General features: G+C 36.7%; 2 protein-coding genes across 4 annotated transcripts; one reads left to right on the forward strand and one right to left on the reverse strand.

The window, feature by feature from the left end:
• Positions 1–7977: 7977 nt before the first annotated feature.
• Positions 7978–9868, forward strand: LOC108377742 (putative nuclease HARBI1). Its single transcript, XM_017634016.1, has 4 exons — positions 7978–8284; positions 8341–8446; positions 8513–8781; positions 9795–9868. Exons 1-4 carry the CDS (start codon positions 7978–7980, stop codon positions 9866–9868), a joined length of 756 nt encoding a protein of 251 aa, XP_017489505.1.
• On the reverse strand, positions 9721–11044 carry LOC108377772 (uncharacterized). 3 transcript variants are annotated; one of them, XM_017634054.1, is made up of 3 exons: positions 10979–11044; positions 10196–10671; positions 9721–10125 (listed from the first exon to the last, which is right to left on the reverse strand). In XM_017634054.1, the coding sequence occupies exons 2-3, from the start codon at positions 10639–10641 to the stop codon at positions 10053–10055; spliced, it is 519 nt and encodes a 172-aa protein (XP_017489543.1). In that variant the 5' UTR covers positions 10642–10671; positions 10979–11044; the 3' UTR covers positions 9721–10052. The 3 variants fall into 3 exon arrangements, with proteins under 3 accessions (XP_017489543.1, XP_017489537.1, XP_017489552.1); XM_017634048.1 differs by lacking the exon at positions 10979–11044 and adding an exon at positions 10808–10907 and having other exon boundaries at positions 10196–10672; XM_017634063.1 differs by lacking the exon at positions 10979–11044 and adding an exon at positions 10808–10907 and having other exon boundaries at positions 9721–10133; positions 10196–10672.
• Positions 11045–17392: the final 6348 nt, after the last annotated feature.

Here is a 17392-nt window from a genome sequence, read left to right on the forward strand (position 1 = left end):
TTTTTTGAAAGACAATTCGATAAAAAGTGAGATGTTGTTTGTTTTTTATATTACAGAAAACATATTAAAAAATTATTTTAAGATTTGAGTTAGAAATCGAAGTGTATAAGTTTCTCTACGCAAAGCACGCACATGTGCGTGTGCCTTATATTAATAAAAATAAAGTACACACATGTGCCCGTGCTTTTTACCAAACGGCACACACATGTGATGTGAGCAAGTTTTTAATTTTTTATATGCACAGCACACATGTGTGAGCGTAAAATGTTAGGATGTGCTGCGCATGTGTGTGCAAATACGAACCCTGGTCCTATAGTAAACCGATTTCGGTGATTTTCAGAAATAGTAATATTAAAAAAAGTCACGTATAAAATTTTACAAATAGGGAGTTATTAAAAAAAGTTAAAATTTTCGGTTACCTTTACCTCGAAAATTGGATCCAATCCAGCAAAACGGAGACGCTCAAGAAAAAACGTTCAAGATCCGAGCACAGTGTTATTAAATATACAAAACAAGAGAGATTGGATATATATCGGAGATGTCGAAGGTTGCTCTTTATGAATGAAGATACGGAAGACTAAATCTTCCACCATCCATTCATGGTTAATAAAAACGCTCCCTGCTTTTCTTCCATTTTTCTTCTAGCTTCGATGAAAATCAACTGACAAAAAGTTTTATCTCTTTTGGTGACTCAGAAAAATCGTATTTTAAGGTCAAAACTTTATACAGCTATTTCTGTAATTTTTTTTTAATTTTTCGACTATTCCAAATTTTTTTTATCGATATCAAGCAGAAATGATTGAAATGATGAAAATTAGAAAAATTGTTGTATGAATTGTGCAGATAGAAAATGTCATATTTAGAACCTAGAGGGCCACAGCTATGATATACATATATAAATTTTAGACAGGGGACAGGTGGGAAAATACTACTTTCACACTAATAAATGCAAATAGTTACAAAAAATTTCGAAATGGGAGATTTTGACATTTCTTCTTTACTAATAAATAGTGCTAAATGCAATATAACATAAAAAACGAATGGTGCTTACTATGGATGTGCCGGATAGATATTTTGCCACCGGATTCCGGATACCATGTAAAAACTAAGAGCGAGCCGGATTCGGATATGCGATCGGATATCCGGTAGACTACTGCCCTTTATAAATTTCACAATATTGTTATATTTAGTGAGTTCACAAAGTGCTGTTTACTGTCGTATTGTTGTATGTCGTAAACTTGAAACGGCTACAACTATATTTAAGCGATTCGCAAGTCGTATTATGAAATTTCACACCGTTAAAAAAATTGGTTGTGGTTTCAAGTCCTCTGAGCATTTATATAGCCGTTAAAAACTTTATTACATACGACAATACGACACCTTGTGAGCAATCTAATTATGTTTTTTGCTTAGAGACATACTTATGACAAGATTATCTGCTTTTTCGAGCTGAACTATCGTAATTAAGAATAAACATTTCTCCCATGAAATCCAAGTTATAAAATAATCTTGTAATAAAAGTGTAACTTTTCCGTCTGCAACCCTGATTTATAGATTAAAAAATGTAATTAAAATCGTACTATTATGCATGCTTACATATCGTCCGCTTCCCGTATCGTCCCGTTGTTGCAATATTTTGTGACCCACGTTTCAAAAATCGTTTTTTCTGACATCAATAAAGCTAAAAACTGGGTAAAGCTTCTATTGAAGAGGGAGCTCACTAGGATATTTGGCAATACTTTGAGGAAATAGCCAACGGCTCTGATGCTGATTCCAGTTTTTGTAGTGATATGGATAGCCAAACGATAGGTAGACAAGGAAGCGACCGTACAAAAAAACAGGCAGCGATTTAGAAATGGAGAAATATTTAAAGCTACCCCTTATACCCAGACAAGAATATCCTTTAATTTGGTGGAAGCATAATCGCAAAGAATTTCGAAATTTGTTTTTACTGGGAATGAAGTATCTGTGCGAACCACCCCCAGTGAACCCAGAAAGTGTGTTTAGTGGATCCTGTAGCATTGATGTTAATAATAGAAATAGATTTTTGCCAGATAATTCGCAAATTCTTCCTTGCATAAAATATTAAAATTGTTAGCTTTAATTACTAATGACATCTAAGATTAAATTGTATTATAAAATAAAATAAAAAATCTGAACTAGACTTTTAAATTGAATCTTCTATAATCGCAATCCGGAAATCCGGCCGGAATTTAGCTAGTATCCGGCTGGATAGTCGGATAACAGAAAAACGGCCGTGTAAGCCGGATTCCGGATATCTACCGGATACCTGGCACATCCCTAGTACTTACCTTGGCTTGCAAATCCATCACAAACATAAAGTAAACATACCTCTATAAAACAATGGCATGCAAAATAGCAATAAGTCCACATCATGAAATTAAAAAACACGCGTGAGCGTTTTTCTGAGAAGAACAATTAATTACTTTTCCTTGAACAATAATCATGCAAAAATTTTATATAATTCATATGAATGAGAATATTGGTTGTCATTTTCAATATTTATAATACAAAAATTCAATACCGACTTTTGTCCAGCTAACACTGTGAACTGGCAGAAACTACACAGTCTAATAATAACACCCAGAACAATTTGACTTTGCAACGGATAAACGCAGGACACTCAGTTCCACGCGAACTGCCAACGTTTTCCGGCCGACCAGAAGAACGGCCTATTTTTAGCGCAACGTATGACTGGTCAACAACAGTTTGCGGCTTGAATGATGCTGAAAACTTAATTCGACTTCAAAAAACTTTAAAGGGAGATGCGTACAATGTCGTCTACTACATTTAAATACATCCAGCATGTGTCCCCGACGCTATATAAACGTTGAAAATTCTATTTGGCCAGCCCGAGAAAATTATCAGCTCCATAAAAGGTAAGATAAAAATAATGCCACCAGTTAATCAAAATAAATTGGATACCCTTACCCCCTTGGCCATCAACGTAAAAGGCTTACGAGCTACAACAGAAGCTTCCGGCCTTCGTAGTGAACTATAAAACTCTTCTCTCGTGCAAGAAATAATAGAAAAACTACCACCACCTCTTCAGTTTAATTGGGGTACGTATAAATTAGGTTTATTAAAAAAAAATCCCTAATCTTACCACTTTTTTCGGACTGGTTTTTTGAGTACGGTATCTCCGCAAGCAGTGTCAATATACATCAAAATTTGCAAATATCATACAGCAAAAACAAAGTGGCATATGTTTACTCTCAGGTGGAACAGCAACGTAAATGTTGTGTATGAAAACAGAACTGCAGCAATGTTGCGAAATGTCAAAAGTTCATTGGAATGGATCGCGCCATGCGATGGAACATTGTGAGACAACATAACCTTTGTAAGCAATGCCTCGGGAAACATGTTGATAAAACAAAATGTCAAAAAAGTTGCGAAGTGAATGGCTGTATGAACAATAGGGTGGTCCAAAAAAAGTAAAAGCGGAAATTTAATGCTCTCACCCCCTCGGATTGTTCTACACCGAAAAAAAGTATACCCCTGTTTTTTTATTTTAAAATCAAAATATATTTAGAGGTCGCTCAAAGCGCTCAAAGTTTCCCATGTATTTTGTATGGGGAAAAAAAGACTTTTCGTAGAAATGGCATAGAATCCATGAAAATCAAGATTTTTCAATCTGAAAGTTCTGCTTCTCTTCAGAAGACTTCAGAGAATAATGCCCAATTGTTTATTTAAACATTTTTTAATTTTAACTATTTTTTAAGGGTATCCGAAAAATCCCAAAAAAAATCAAATATACAAAAAGAAATATACAAAAGAAAAAAAGAAAAAATAGTTAAAATTTAAAAATGTTTAAATAAACAATTGGGCATTATTCTCTGAAGTCCTCTGAAGAGAAACAGTGTTTTCAGGTTGAAAAATTTTGATTTTCATGGATTCTATGCCATTTCTACGAAAAGTATTTTTTTTCCCATACAAAATACATGGGAAACTTTGAGCGCTTTGAGCGACCTCTAAATATATTTTGATTTTAAAATAAAAAAACAGGGGTATACTTTTCTTCGGTATAGAACAATCCTAGGGGGTGAGAGCATTAAATTTCCGATTTTACTTTTCTCCCATACATTTTTGGACCACCCTAATGAACAAACATCACTCTCTTTTAAATCGTTTCTTTAAGAGGGCGCGAAATGTTGAGCGACAGCAAAAACAGCCAGCAATGCATGCAGTAGAAGAGCAAGTAACCAACGTCAAAATAAATACAAACAGCTAATATTCTCATTGCGAAAAAGATCAAAATATCTTACTTAGAACTTAGCCGATTACAATATTTGAGAAAGACAATAAATCTATAATAACCTACGCATTTATTGACGAAGGATCGCAAACACTTTAATGGACCACGAAATTCGCGAAAAACTCAATCGAAGTGGAAAGAGCGAACCACTATGTTTGGAGTGGACAGGCGATATGCGGAGGACTGAAAATGATTCCAAGCTAGTAAATATACAAATTGCCGGACCAAATCAACGTAAAATAAATATTAATGTACACACGGTAAATAAATTATCTCTTCCAATGCAGAGCCTCGACTATAGCAAAATTAGTGAAAAATATGAACACACAAAAAATCTACCGATAGCAAGCTACTGGGATAGGAAACTGGGCCTTACTCAGAATATAAAGGAAGCACGGCCGAACGAACCGTTAGCGGTAAAGACTTTACTTAGGTGGCACATCTACGGAACAGTTGGTGGTGCTCTGGTGACGCGCGAACATGGGCATTTCTGTATGTGTGAGTGTTCTAAAGAAAACGATGATAACCCTGCAGCAAAATTTAGGGACAGTCTGGCAAAGCGCTAGTTCCGCCCTACAAATTTTAGAACTGTCTCTGAACTACTGAAAAAGGGATGCAGAGTTGGACGGTTGAAACTCATATGTTGCTAGTTGCGCTGTCATCAATGTTACTCATCCTGGTCATGTGAAAGCTGACAAAAAATGCACAAATGTAATATACTATATTTTTTAGATTTTCTTAGACCCTAAAAGTAATAACAAACTATTTTCGTTTATTTAATATGTAACTCTCTACATAGTTTATGGGGCAACTGCTCAAATATTTCCAAAAAAGTCGTTATTGGTGCATTAATGTCATTTTTATACATATCTACGTACGTATAAAATACGAATAAAATCATATAAACCGTGTTTTAAAACTTTATACAAAACAAAGTTAAATTTAACGATTTTCGTCAAAATGTTTGACCTTTTAATCAGATGTAAAAAATTTTCAAAAGTGGTAAACAATCTCACTTTGAAATGGGAGTGCTATTCATATGAACGATAATGTATATACGTAAATGTATCACTAAGCTCCGAAATGTGTAGTTATGCATTGATTTTTTTTTAATTTCCAATGTTCTTCATTTTCAATATTTTTCGTTTAGTTTTTATTTAAGTACTATATGTCATACTCCATAAACCATTTAAATTCAAATTCCTAACTGTGCTGCAAACTTATAGAACTCTAAAAACTGTCTTCAAAATTTAAAATTTTTAATCAGATATTTTTTATAAATATTTCGAGTATTCTGTTTTGTAGTCCATAAAATTTTAGTGTAGTAAAGTGTAATCTTGCATCATAAACGAAAATATTTAAATAGGAGAATGCCTTCAAGAGCGTGCGTAAAAAGAGTTATAAAAAATCAGCGCGATTAATTATACTAAAATTTAATGGGCTATAGAACTGCATACTTATAAACTCTGATTTAAAATATTGAAGTTTTTATAACAGTTTCTAGAATTCTACTAAATTTCCAACACAGTTAGAAACGTGAATTTATTTGTTTATGTTATAATACTTTTGAGCCATCCTTAAATAAAAAAATTACGAAAAATATTTAACATGAAAACTATTGTGAATATTCAAAATTCTATATTTCTTATGAGATGCCGGAAAGTCTATGTATTACATTTCAATAAATTTAATGCAATTTAACGCTGAGTTATCACAAATAATCATTCAATATATCACCGTTTTTCTCATTTTTTGACACGACTTAGTTCAGATTTTTAATTATAGGTATCCCAGAAATACCCATTATACGTAACAAATATAAATTATTTTTAAGAATAACGGTTTTAGAAAATAAAGGAATAATTGACACTTTATGTTCCTAAATTTAAAGCACAGTTTGCGTCAAAAAGTAAATTAGTTCAAAACAACATATAATGAAGTATTTTTATTTACAAAATTGTATGCGTGCTTATTTAAAGAAAAGGCTCCATACTATACTTATTAGAACCAGCTCAAAACTAACCACATTTTTTCTAGCCCGGAGGTGACCCTTTTTGAACTATCTAAGAACTGTTGTTATATGAACTGTATCAGAACCATCTAAGCCAGAGTCAGCTCAGAAACAGNGTTAAAAAAGACAGTTGCAAGCATTGAGTTGGGATAGATGAAGAACCAGTACCGTCCCTTTTCAGGCTAGCTCAGCGCAAGTTCTGAACCAGTTTGATTTGCTGCAGGGAAGCTACGCGTTAAAAGCTCAAACAGTCAACGACGTAGCGTAGACGTAGGTTGACGCAGACACGATCTAACTTATGTGATTCGCGTGTTAACGAAAACACACCACCGCATGGCGGTGACGTTGCCGTTGCTTCTCTCTCTCTCTATCAACAGTAAATTTGATATGCTGCTACGTACGTCAACCTACGTTTACGCTACGTCGTTGACTAACTGGGCTTTAAGAAATTTTACTCCTCTGAAAGCTTAGGCGTTGCGGCTACGCAAAAATCGCTCACTAGTAAAGAAGATGCGCGTGCGTTAAATGTGTTACCAGAAAATACCCGCCAAACTGCCAATGGTCACTGTGAAAGCAGCCTTCTGTGGCGTTTTGATAAATTTGAATTGCCGGATAGCTACTGCATGGCAAAAAGTCGATTTATGTGTTTAGAAAAAAAGCTCCAACGGGAGCCAAGTCTTAAGGCGGTTTTTGATAATACCATAGCTGAATATTTAGAAGAGGGATATATTCGTAAGCTAACAGGTAGGTAAATCAGTCAAAACCACAACAGCGTATATGGTATTTGCCGGCATTCGCGGTTTTCAATAGAAACAAACCAAGTAAATCACGCGTAGTATGGGATACTGCGGCTAAATCGCACGGCGTATCGCTCAACACTTTTTTGGCAAAAGGGCCTGAAATTCTTGTATCTCTGCCTGCGGTTTTACAGCGTTTTAGACAAAACACTATCGCTATATCGGCAGATACTCAAGAAATGTTTCATCAAGTGCTGATTCGCCCTGAAGATCAACACGCTCAACGTTTTGTATGGCGTGAGTGTGATGTTTCGGTTGAACCGGAAATCTACGCCATGAACATAATGATTTTTGGACCAGGCTGCTCTCCTTGTACTTCTCAATTTGTGAAAAACTTGAATGCTGAACGATTTGCAAACAGCCGTCCGAGAGCAATTAACGCAATACAAAACAACCACTACGTTGATGACTATTACCTTGTTTATATGGCACCTAAAACGGTTTCATATATACTCGTGTCAATGTATCACACTTGTGTTACAAGCGTTTATACATACCGAAATAAGTGTGTTCAATGAACACACTTTCAAAGCGTGTGAAAAATCAGCTGTTTTTCAATTTAAAAGCAGCATTCATAAGAAAAAGATGGAATTCAATACACACAAGTTTTTATTTTATTATTTAATGGAGCGGATGCGGAGAAAACGAAAAGTTATTTTTCAACAATTTTTTAACTACCACCACCAAGTGTTGCAGAACTCGTACCATGGAAAAAGCTCATTGAAATGTATCTCATCGTTCCAAAGCGACTTGCCCGAAATATTCTTTCGAGTAAACGTTCCACGATTTCGCAGCATTCATCGTCGAGTACGACTTGATAGTTACTTGTGGTTTCTACAACAATCAGGAAACGAAAACTTGAGTCATTCCGCATGAGCAAAGATTCGTTTAACATGCTTTGTAAAAAATTGTCGCCCTATCTACCTTGTCCAGAGGTATTTGTGACACCACCTTTGACAATTTCACACCAAGTCGCGCTATGCTTGTATAAAATCGCTTCATGTGCAGAGTACCGTGTTGTTGGGGATGTGTTTGGGGTGCATAAAAGTACGGTACACAAGTACTTTCACCTCGTAATTAACGCAATACTGCAGCTTCGAGCGGAGTACTTATATTTTCCAAAGCTAGAGGAGGCCAAAACAATCGCTATTGCCTTTCAAAAAATAACCAATATACCTAATATCATTGGTGCAATTGATGGTAATCAAAAACTTCCGCGAAAAATCCGATATTGAACAAAATAATTTAATTTTCAGGAACACACATCCCGATTTTGCCCCCCAGCGATGGCTATCAAGACTATGTAAATAGAAAAGGATGGCCATCGATAGTGATGCAAGCAGTAGTTGATAATAATTACATGTAAGCTTAATCCACCAAAATAATAAAATAAACTGCAGTGACATTAAAACCAATGTATTTTTCAAGATTCCGTGATGTGAGTATAAAATTTCCAGGAAGCACCCATGACGCTACTGTCTTTAGGGAGTCTGGACTTTACAAGTACTCATCGCAAATGATACCAAATTACTACACTGACGTCAATGGAATGCAAACGCCCATGATGCTGATTGGTGATCCTGCCTACCCATTGCTTCCATGGCTTATGAAGCCTTACACTGGCCATCTGGAGCCCGAAGAAGAATCATTTAACTGCTATCTTAGTTCTGGGCGAATAGTTGTGGAAAACGCATTCGGTAGACTAAAAGGTCGTTGGCGATGCCTCTCAAAAAGAATGGATGTTGATCCAGGATTTATTCCTTTTGTTGCTTTGGCGTGTTCAATATTACACAACTTTGTCGAAACAGAAAAGCAGCGCTTTTTGGACTCTTGGTGCACGGACATGCAGAATGAAATCGAATTTCCCCAACCACAAGATGCAGTTTCCAATGAAATCATTAGGGAGGAAAATAGTGATCCGAAACAAATGCGCGATAATATTAAAAACTTTTTAAAAAATAATTTTCCAGTGCGAAAATCACATTTTTAAATAAAACCGAATAACACAAGTTTACAGAAATAGAAAATTGTCCGTCCATGAAATTTTTATATGAATTATGATTAGGAGCTATTAACTACATACATACTACTATTAAATGCAACTAATACTACTAATAATACTACTAATACTAATACTGATAATAATAATAATACCAATAATACTAATAATATTAATAATAATACATATAATAATAATAATACTAATACTGCTAATACCACTACTAATACATACTACTAATTACCTACATACATATATTTTGGTAAAATAATTTAAGTAAAATAAAAGTAAAAATGCGATTTTTGTGTGGGGTGGAGGGGAGTGGGCGTGGCGCCCAAAACGAAAGAGGATGGACCACGATTTTTGATAAGTCATCCCACCTCCTCCTTGAAACCGAAATTAGTAATAAATTACTCAACCGACATTTTTTTTTTAATAAAGCGTAGACTCTTGTCTACAAGTGTGTGTAAAAGATTTTCATTCGGCGCCGAAAATTGTAAGCTCTTTCTTGGAGTTTCTTATGCACAGTTGAATATTAACGACCATGCACATTTTGCTTATTTTTAAATATAAAGGATTGCTTCTGTTACTATTATCCTCAATTTACTTTTCTTACAGTACAGCAAACCATTTGCAATTTAAAATTTTTCTTGTATTTTATTGAATTCAAAAGTGTAATTATTAAATTTGAGTGTACATAAAATTAAGCAGATTCATCTTTGGTCTTTGAAGATCCTTTAGGCAATGGTACACAAATAACACTGGATGATGGAGACTCCCTATAGAAATGTGTTGGTGCCTGGAAGACGTGCGGCTGCATTGGTTGCATTGCGCTTAGAAATTCTTGCAGCATTTTAGCATTTTCCTCTCGATCATTTTCTAGAATCTTTTCCATTGTTTTCATATTTTTTTCCAAAATTTCCTCTTGCTTTTTGCTCTGTATATCTATCAATTTTTCATCCTGCTCCTTCATGGTCTCAAGTAATTCCTTCTGTGATTCTTTCCAGTCTTTTGTAAAAGATTCAACCACTTTTTGGTAAGTCTGCTTCTCTGAAAAAACCCAATTATTGAGTAGGTATATACATAATTTAGCTTGTTGTCTTTCTACAAACTTACTAGCTCGTTTGAAACTACGCAAGTTATTATTGCTGGCAGAAACTTCCACTTCAGTCAATTCGTCCTGAGACCCATTACTTGATTTTTCTTTTTCAGTATGTTCAGTGCTTTCACCAAATTCAGTGAGAACGTCCATATTTTCAATATCCATTTCAGCAACGTCTACTCCTTCTGCCTCCAACACTGGACGATGTCCCAAGATCTGGTCCAGCAACTCAAAGTGCTCTGATGTCTGCCGCTTAGCTCCGCTTTTATTATTGTTTCGTTTTGCTTTAAAAAAGTCCGATTTAAGACTTTTAAACTTGTTGCGAATTTGTACATCGCTTTTCACAACATTTTTATTTTTCAACTCATTTGCAATGTCTTGAAATATACTCTTGTTGCGTTTAGTTTTGTTATCGATTAGTTGCATTATATGCTTTTCATTTATAATATGCAACATTTCTCGAATTTCCCGGTCACTCCAAGTATCCCGCTTTTTGATTATTTCCATTTTTCAATCAATTTTATTATACTTTTGGCAAACCGAAAAGTTACGCGCTGTTAAAAGTAAACAAATGTCACTTTTTGACCAGAGCTGCCTACTTAATTTTTTAAAACCAAATAGTTGCGGTAGTTTTAGTAATGCGCAAAATATACCACACGAATATTTGCGCAAATACAAATTAGTACAAATAAGATTGTTATTCGATTCCTGTTTGTACTAATTGGTATTTGCGCAAATATATGTATGTGTGGTTTATTTTGTGCATAACACGAAATCATTTGCTTTTGCTTACAGCGCAGTTGGTTTGATATACTGATGATATGTATGTTTTATGGACGCAGCAAGGAAAAAAGAAAAATGAGAATACACCAAACAAGGCGAATTTATACAAGCACGGCGAATTCATACAAGGTGGTGTTCAAGGCGAATTTTTAAATTGTGGTGTTGTATCAGCTGAATTATTCTCCTCACATGAATTTTGTTTTTGCTTTTTATTTGACAGCACACCCATCAAAATCACAAACAAAATCCACGTAAACTTTGGGACGAATTGAGATTCTACATAACACCCGTAATACAAAATATATGGAATGGTTGTTTTTGTATTCTTGCTACCACCTTGAATAAATTCGCCTTGGTACAGCAAAAGCACAACCACAGCAAATCGAAAGCAATAAATTATTTGCAAAGTCACAACAAAAGCAAATCAGACCGAATGAAAATCAAAATTCTCAAAGCGAAGCAAAAGCAAAAATGAAGGCGAATTTATAGCGGTAGCGGTTGAGCAAATAAAACAATCCAATTTATTTTGTATCACGGGTGTTATGTCAAATCTCAACTCGCCCCAAAGTTTAAATGTATTTTGTTTGTGCTTTTGATGGGTGTGCTCTCGAATCAGTAAAATCAAAAACAAAATACATGTAAGGCGAAGAGACCAGCTAATCTAACAACACCACCTTGTATAAATTCGCCTTGAAACGCCGCCTCTAAAACTTTAAATGCAGTGAAATTAATTATTATTACAAATCATATATTTGGCGTTGACAGCGGACTATAAATACATGAATTCAATGAAACCGTCCCATAGCTAAAACTTGGCGACGCTAACGCCGGCACAAAGCAGAAAGATGGTTAACTCTCAACTTTACGCTTGCGTCGTTCGTCAGCTGTTGCAAATAATTAAAATTATGTGAAATATTTTTCCTTTTTAATCAAATGCGGGAAATAAATATCGTTTTTAGCGCAATTACTAATATCAAATATCAATTTATCTGTCGTTATTATGTTAATTTATTGGCTAAAGCATTCGCTGGCAAGCGTTCATGTAGAAAGCACTAGCAGCTGTCAAAACGAGGCGGAAGCGAACGCAACGCGAAAGTTGTATGTATGTAGATGGGCTTTTACTAAACTTTCAAATTTCTGTTTACAAGGCTGCAAAAAGGTGCATTTCCTAAAACAGCCGCGAAAACTTCCGAAATTTTCGTGTTTTCCATTTTTCGCTTACGGAAATCCCCTAAATAATTTAAAAGCTTTTCCAAATTATTATTGCGAAGAAATCTTACCTTGGCAACCTTGTAAAACAGCTGTTCAAAAACGTTTTGCCGTAGATCGTGTTTATACGGACATTTAACACGGTTCAGAGGTTCTTAACTCGCATTTGAAATGCGGATTTCGGCGACACGCTAAAAAGTCTCGATACGTGTTACGTGTACGTTTACACGTCCGTATCAAAATTAAACGACTTAAGGTAACACGAATAAATGCGTTGTATAAACAAGGTATATCTCGATTCTGTTGACGACAAAGATGACGATATCACGCTGGCGAAAGACGTGCAACGTACTCATAAGGCTGGCGGATTCAACATTCGGAAATGGTGTTAAAATTGTCCAGAAGTTTTGAACGCTTTGGGCGAATCAGCATTTGAGCTTAAGATTAATATCAGTGGTGGTAATACCACAGAAAAGGTACTAGGCGTATTTTGGGTTCCGAATGAGGACGTAATTATATTTAGACTTTCACCTTTATTTTGTCATAAATAAATTTTTTATGGAAACAAAGCGCCAACGAAGCGCGAAATGCTAAGCATCGTTATGTCCATTTATGATCATCTTGGCCTAATAAAAAACAGTTTAGTTGTTGGAAAAATATTATTACAAGCCGTTTGCGTAGTTCATTAACTGGGATAAAGAAATTGCTCCTGGCCTAGCCGAAGAGTGGTTTCAATGGTTAAAGTATCTGGCTATTTTACAGACCATCAAAAATTTCTCGTTGCTACTTAAAGTATCACGTCAATTATAAGGGGCTGATGTTCAACTGCAAACGTTTGTCGATGGAAGCGATAGCGCTTACGCTGCAGTATGTTATCTACGTGTATCAAAAAACAGCGTCGCCGAGTGTACTCTTATAATTTCAAAGGCTAGAGTAGCGCCTTTAAAACAAATTTTAATTCGCAGACTAGAGCTGATGGCCTCTGTAATTGGTGTTCGGTTCTTAAAATTCGTAATGGATTCGCTATCAATTAAGATAAACCGAAAGTTGTTTTGGTGTGACGCAAAAACTGTGCTAAGCTGGCTGTACTCAGACAATAAGCGCTACCATCTGTTCATAGCGTAGGTAAAATTTTGGGGTCTAGCGATATTTCGCAATGGAGATGGATCGTGTCAAAAAATAACGTTACGGACGAAGCCACCAAACAATATAAGAAATTCGAGCTTTCTTCATCACACCGTTGGTTCAATGGTCCGGAGTTTCTTACTCGCCCCGAAGATGATTGACCACAAGAAAAACCCAATATCGAAACCACGAGTACTGAGTTAAAGAAACATGTTCTTCAAATATCTGAAATTAAAACGCTCCAAAATGTTAATCGATTCTTGAAATGGTGTCGCCTGTGGAGATTAGTGTCTTACGTTTTACGATATACTCATAACTGTTAGAGAAGCCTGTTGAACCAACCAATGCTTTTAGGAGAGTTGCAGCAAGACGAGCTTTATCAATCGGAATCATTGTTATACCGACAGGCACAGCTCAAACATTTTCAGAAGAAATAATGCATCCCAAAGCTCAAAAACCATTACGGAAAACATCTCTACTATATAAGTTAAGAGCATTTATTGATGACGATGGCGTTTAAGGGTGGATAGCAAAACAGCCGACGCACCGGGGCCACGACAGAACCCGATAATTCTTCCAAAAAATAGTAAAATCTCAGCCTTAGTTGTTCCATATTACCACTCGAAATTCCACCATCTGAATAATGAAACGGTGATAAATGAATTGCGGCAATACTTCCCATCAATCAAAACTTCTAATAGCTGTACCCGCAGCCCCGCAAATGGCGAAATTGCCACGAGCGTGGACCACTCCATACGTCGCTGCTTTCACTTTTACAGGCGAAGACTTTTTTGGGCCTATTTACATTTCGGTAGGACGTCATAAAGAAAATATATACTGCGCCTAGTTTACGCGTCTGACAATCAGAGCTGTTCACGTCGAAATTGTCCACTCTCTGACGTCGAGCTCTTGCATTTTAGCAATAAGAAGTTTCACCTCTCGTCGGGGCACGCCTAAAGCATTCTATAGTGATAATGGTACCAATTTGGTTGGCGCCGAACGAGAACTACGTGAACTTGGCTGCTGTTAACAAAGATTTTTTAGTTCGTAATTTCACAACCGCGACGACATCAAGGAAATTCATTACGCCGGCAGCACCTCACATGTTTGCTCATACAAAGCCATATTTTTATAAAATTACTCCGGCACGCGCACCGAGTTGATGGTCCTGTTGCACTGTATGATGGCACAAGTGAAAGATATCATTAGCCCTCGGCCGTTAACATATATGCCCATAGGCAGTGAACAAGAAGAAGCTTTAACACCTAACCACTTCTTATTAGGAAGCTCCAATGACATGAAACCTTTTGCCACCTTTGACGACCACCACACTATTTTACGTCACTCTTGGCTCACAACTCAACAATATGCGCAGCATTTCTGGCAGCGGTGGGTCAAAGAATGCTTGCCCAGATTGACTTGCCGCACAAAATGGCATGACAGAAAGAGGCCGAGTCGGGAAGGAGATTTGGTTGTGGTTGTCGACCCTGGTTCCGCAAGGTATGTTTGGCTCCGAGGTAGAGTGTTAGAAACAAAAACCGTTTCGGATGGCCAGGTTCGCAGTGCTACTATACAAACCGCCCAGCAGAGTTTTTGAAAGAGCAGCCGTAAAGTTAGCAGTAATAGAAGTGGCTGGCGAAAAGAAGCAAGCCCACGAATCCTTCTCGTCATACTGAAGGGGGGTGTTACTATTAGATCCATTTACTAAAGTACAACCACATGCGAATTTTTAGGGTTAATTATTGCGATTCCAACAGTGACCGAGATCAAGTTATCTAAAGCCTAAGGTGAAATTGTCCGCCTTTCTTCATTAAAAAAGTATGTATACTATTACTGAAATTCTATGAATTATATTTTCTATTAATAAGTGAATTTTTAATCCCATTTAGGAATTTAAACTCTCTAATAACTGTCTGCATTTGTGAAATAAAATATTCCTGGATTTCTACAAATTGCTTGTTTTAAAATCGACGAAGATTTGCGGACTCAGTGCAGAGTAAATCTCTCTGCTAACAAAGGGAATGATTCGTTTAGTTCAAAATTAGTTTTGCATGGCTTTAAAAACAGAGGTCGGAAAGTGTCTTGACACTAAACACTAAAATTTACCTCAGCCAGAAGGGCCGGGCTATTAATCAAGCTTGTCATTAAGTTTACAATATATATTATACCTGGCATTTCTCTACGACTTGCGAGTGTAGGAAAATGTATGAGCTTTAGATGACTATTGCAGGGGGGGGGAGATTGTAGTCTGAATCTTATTTAAAATCACGCAATGCAAAAGACAAGAATTGTTTTTGAATTTATTCAATCCTTTCCGAATGAACTTGATAGCGGGGATTCCAAACAATAGATCCGTATTCTAGTATAGGTCTAACAAAAGTGGTAAAAAGAGCTTTTGTAGCATAAGGATCGCTTTACAAATGCAAAAACGCCTTTGGATTTATTGACTATAACATTAATATGAAGGTTGAAATTGAGTTTGGAATCCATTGTGATACCAAGATCGACGAAATTGAATACCTACTCTAGATTATAATTTCATATTGAATAAACAGCTGGTTGAACTGCCCTTCGAGAGAAACACATAACTTTATACATTTTGCATATTTCTTAAAAACAAAGTGTTATAAGCACGTCCACTCTGATGGCAGCCCTTGTTAACTCCGCACGCGACATATTGACCTCCTTCTGCCTGAATCGTGATGGCCCGCTGCACCAGCATAGAACGAATCCAATTTACCAGTAAATAATCTACTCCATGCCGTAGAGCAGAATTGCACATGCTATCGAAGGTGGCATTGTCAAAAGCACCCTCAATGTCTACAAATATTCCCACGGTGAATTCTGTCAACCAGATTTTGCAAAGCCGTCTCACAGGAGTTCCACGCCTGATAGGCATGTTGATGCAAATACATAGGATGTTATGAGAGTGTCTCCCCACGAATGCGCAACTCTACCAATCTTTCCACACATTTTAGCATAAAGGATGTCATGCTAATAGGCCTGCGGCTACTGTGGCTAGTATAGTCATCCTTACAAACCTTTGGTAAGTACAAAGGCGACATAAACCAGCTTCCAAGGTTGTGGTATGTAGATAAGAGCAAGAGATGCTGTAAAAATCTTTTCGAAGGTCGCCAAATAAAGCTCAAAACCTTCTTTAAGTACAATAGGTAGAATTCCACCCGGACCGGGCAATTTGAAACTCTCAAAAGACTCAATAGCATATCTTAGGGCTTCTTCATTACCTTGACACTATGGTTCTTGCATACCTTCCATCATCAGTCGAGGGAGAAGATCAGAGAGTATCTCAATCCTAGTCTCTGTTAAAGAGCCATAAGGCCTCTTGAGTGAACGCAGCTTTGTGGTTTGGTCCTTCTTCAAAACTTTTGCCAGCCTAGCCGTTTGACTCAATGTTTCCTTCCGGCTGTAGTATTCTCACCCCCCCGAAATGGAGAACTGTAGGATTTTAAGGCACTTAAAGTTTGAAAAAAGGCAAAATGAGCTTTGAAAAAGTCAAAAGAGGCATATATTTTTTAATTTTGTTATGTACTTCCTTTATATACAATGCGCATGTCCAATTAAAGACATAGAAAAATATATCTCCTTCTTATTTGGCACTACAACCGTTTGTCAGTTTGGGCCGAGACAAAAAAACCGTTTCCAATTGCCTCTCTCCTGTGCGAATTTGCGCCAGTTGGTTATCCCGAGCGCTGACAGCTCCTTCTGCACTTGGTTCTTCCATTGCGTTCGTGGGCGCCTTTGCTTTCGTTGTTCACCCATGGGTGCGGAGTCGAAGGATCTTTTCACCGGAGCATCGTCATCCATGCGTACAACACGTCCAAGCCAGCGCAATCGCTGTATTTTTATGCGCTTAATTATGTCCATGTCGTTAAAAAGCTCATACAGTTCGTCATTCCATCTTCTCCGATACCCGTCATCCACGAAAACAGGGCCGTAGATCTTGCGCAGAATAGTTCTCTCGAAAGCCCCCAAAGCTTTTCATCTTTGTTCGACATCGTCCAAGTTTCTGCGCCATACAAAAGTACAGGCATGATGAGAGATTGCAGAGCGTGATTTTCGTTCGTCGAGA

This window comes from Rhagoletis zephyria, unplaced genomic scaffold, assembly GCF_001687245.7.
Source record: "Rhagoletis zephyria isolate East Lansing unplaced genomic scaffold, Rhagoletis_zephyria_1.1 Rzeph_scaffold_00110, whole genome shotgun sequence".
Classification (NCBI taxonomy): domain Eukaryota; kingdom Metazoa; phylum Arthropoda; class Insecta; order Diptera; family Tephritidae; genus Rhagoletis; species Rhagoletis zephyria.

Coding starts and splice junctions, on each gene's coding strand:
- LOC108377772 (XM_017634054.1), bottom strand. CDS start 10,641: ATGTTGCATATTATAAATGAAAAGCATATAATGCAACTAATCGATAAC. Junction 10,126..10,195: donor AGTTTCAAACGAGCTAGTAA/GTTTGTAGAAAG, acceptor TCAGAGAAGCAG/ACTTACCAAAAAGTGGTTGA.
- LOC108377742 (XM_017634016.1), top strand. CDS start 7,978: ATGCTTTGTAAAAAATTGTCGCCCTATCTACCTTGTCCAGAGGTATTT. Junction 8,285..8,340: donor TATCATTGGTGCAATTGATG/GTAATCAAAAAC, acceptor TTTAATTTTCAG/GAACACACATCCCGATTTTG. Junction 8,447..8,512: donor GTAGTTGATAATAATTACAT/GTAAGCTTAATC, acceptor GTATTTTTCAAG/ATTCCGTGATGTGAGTATAA.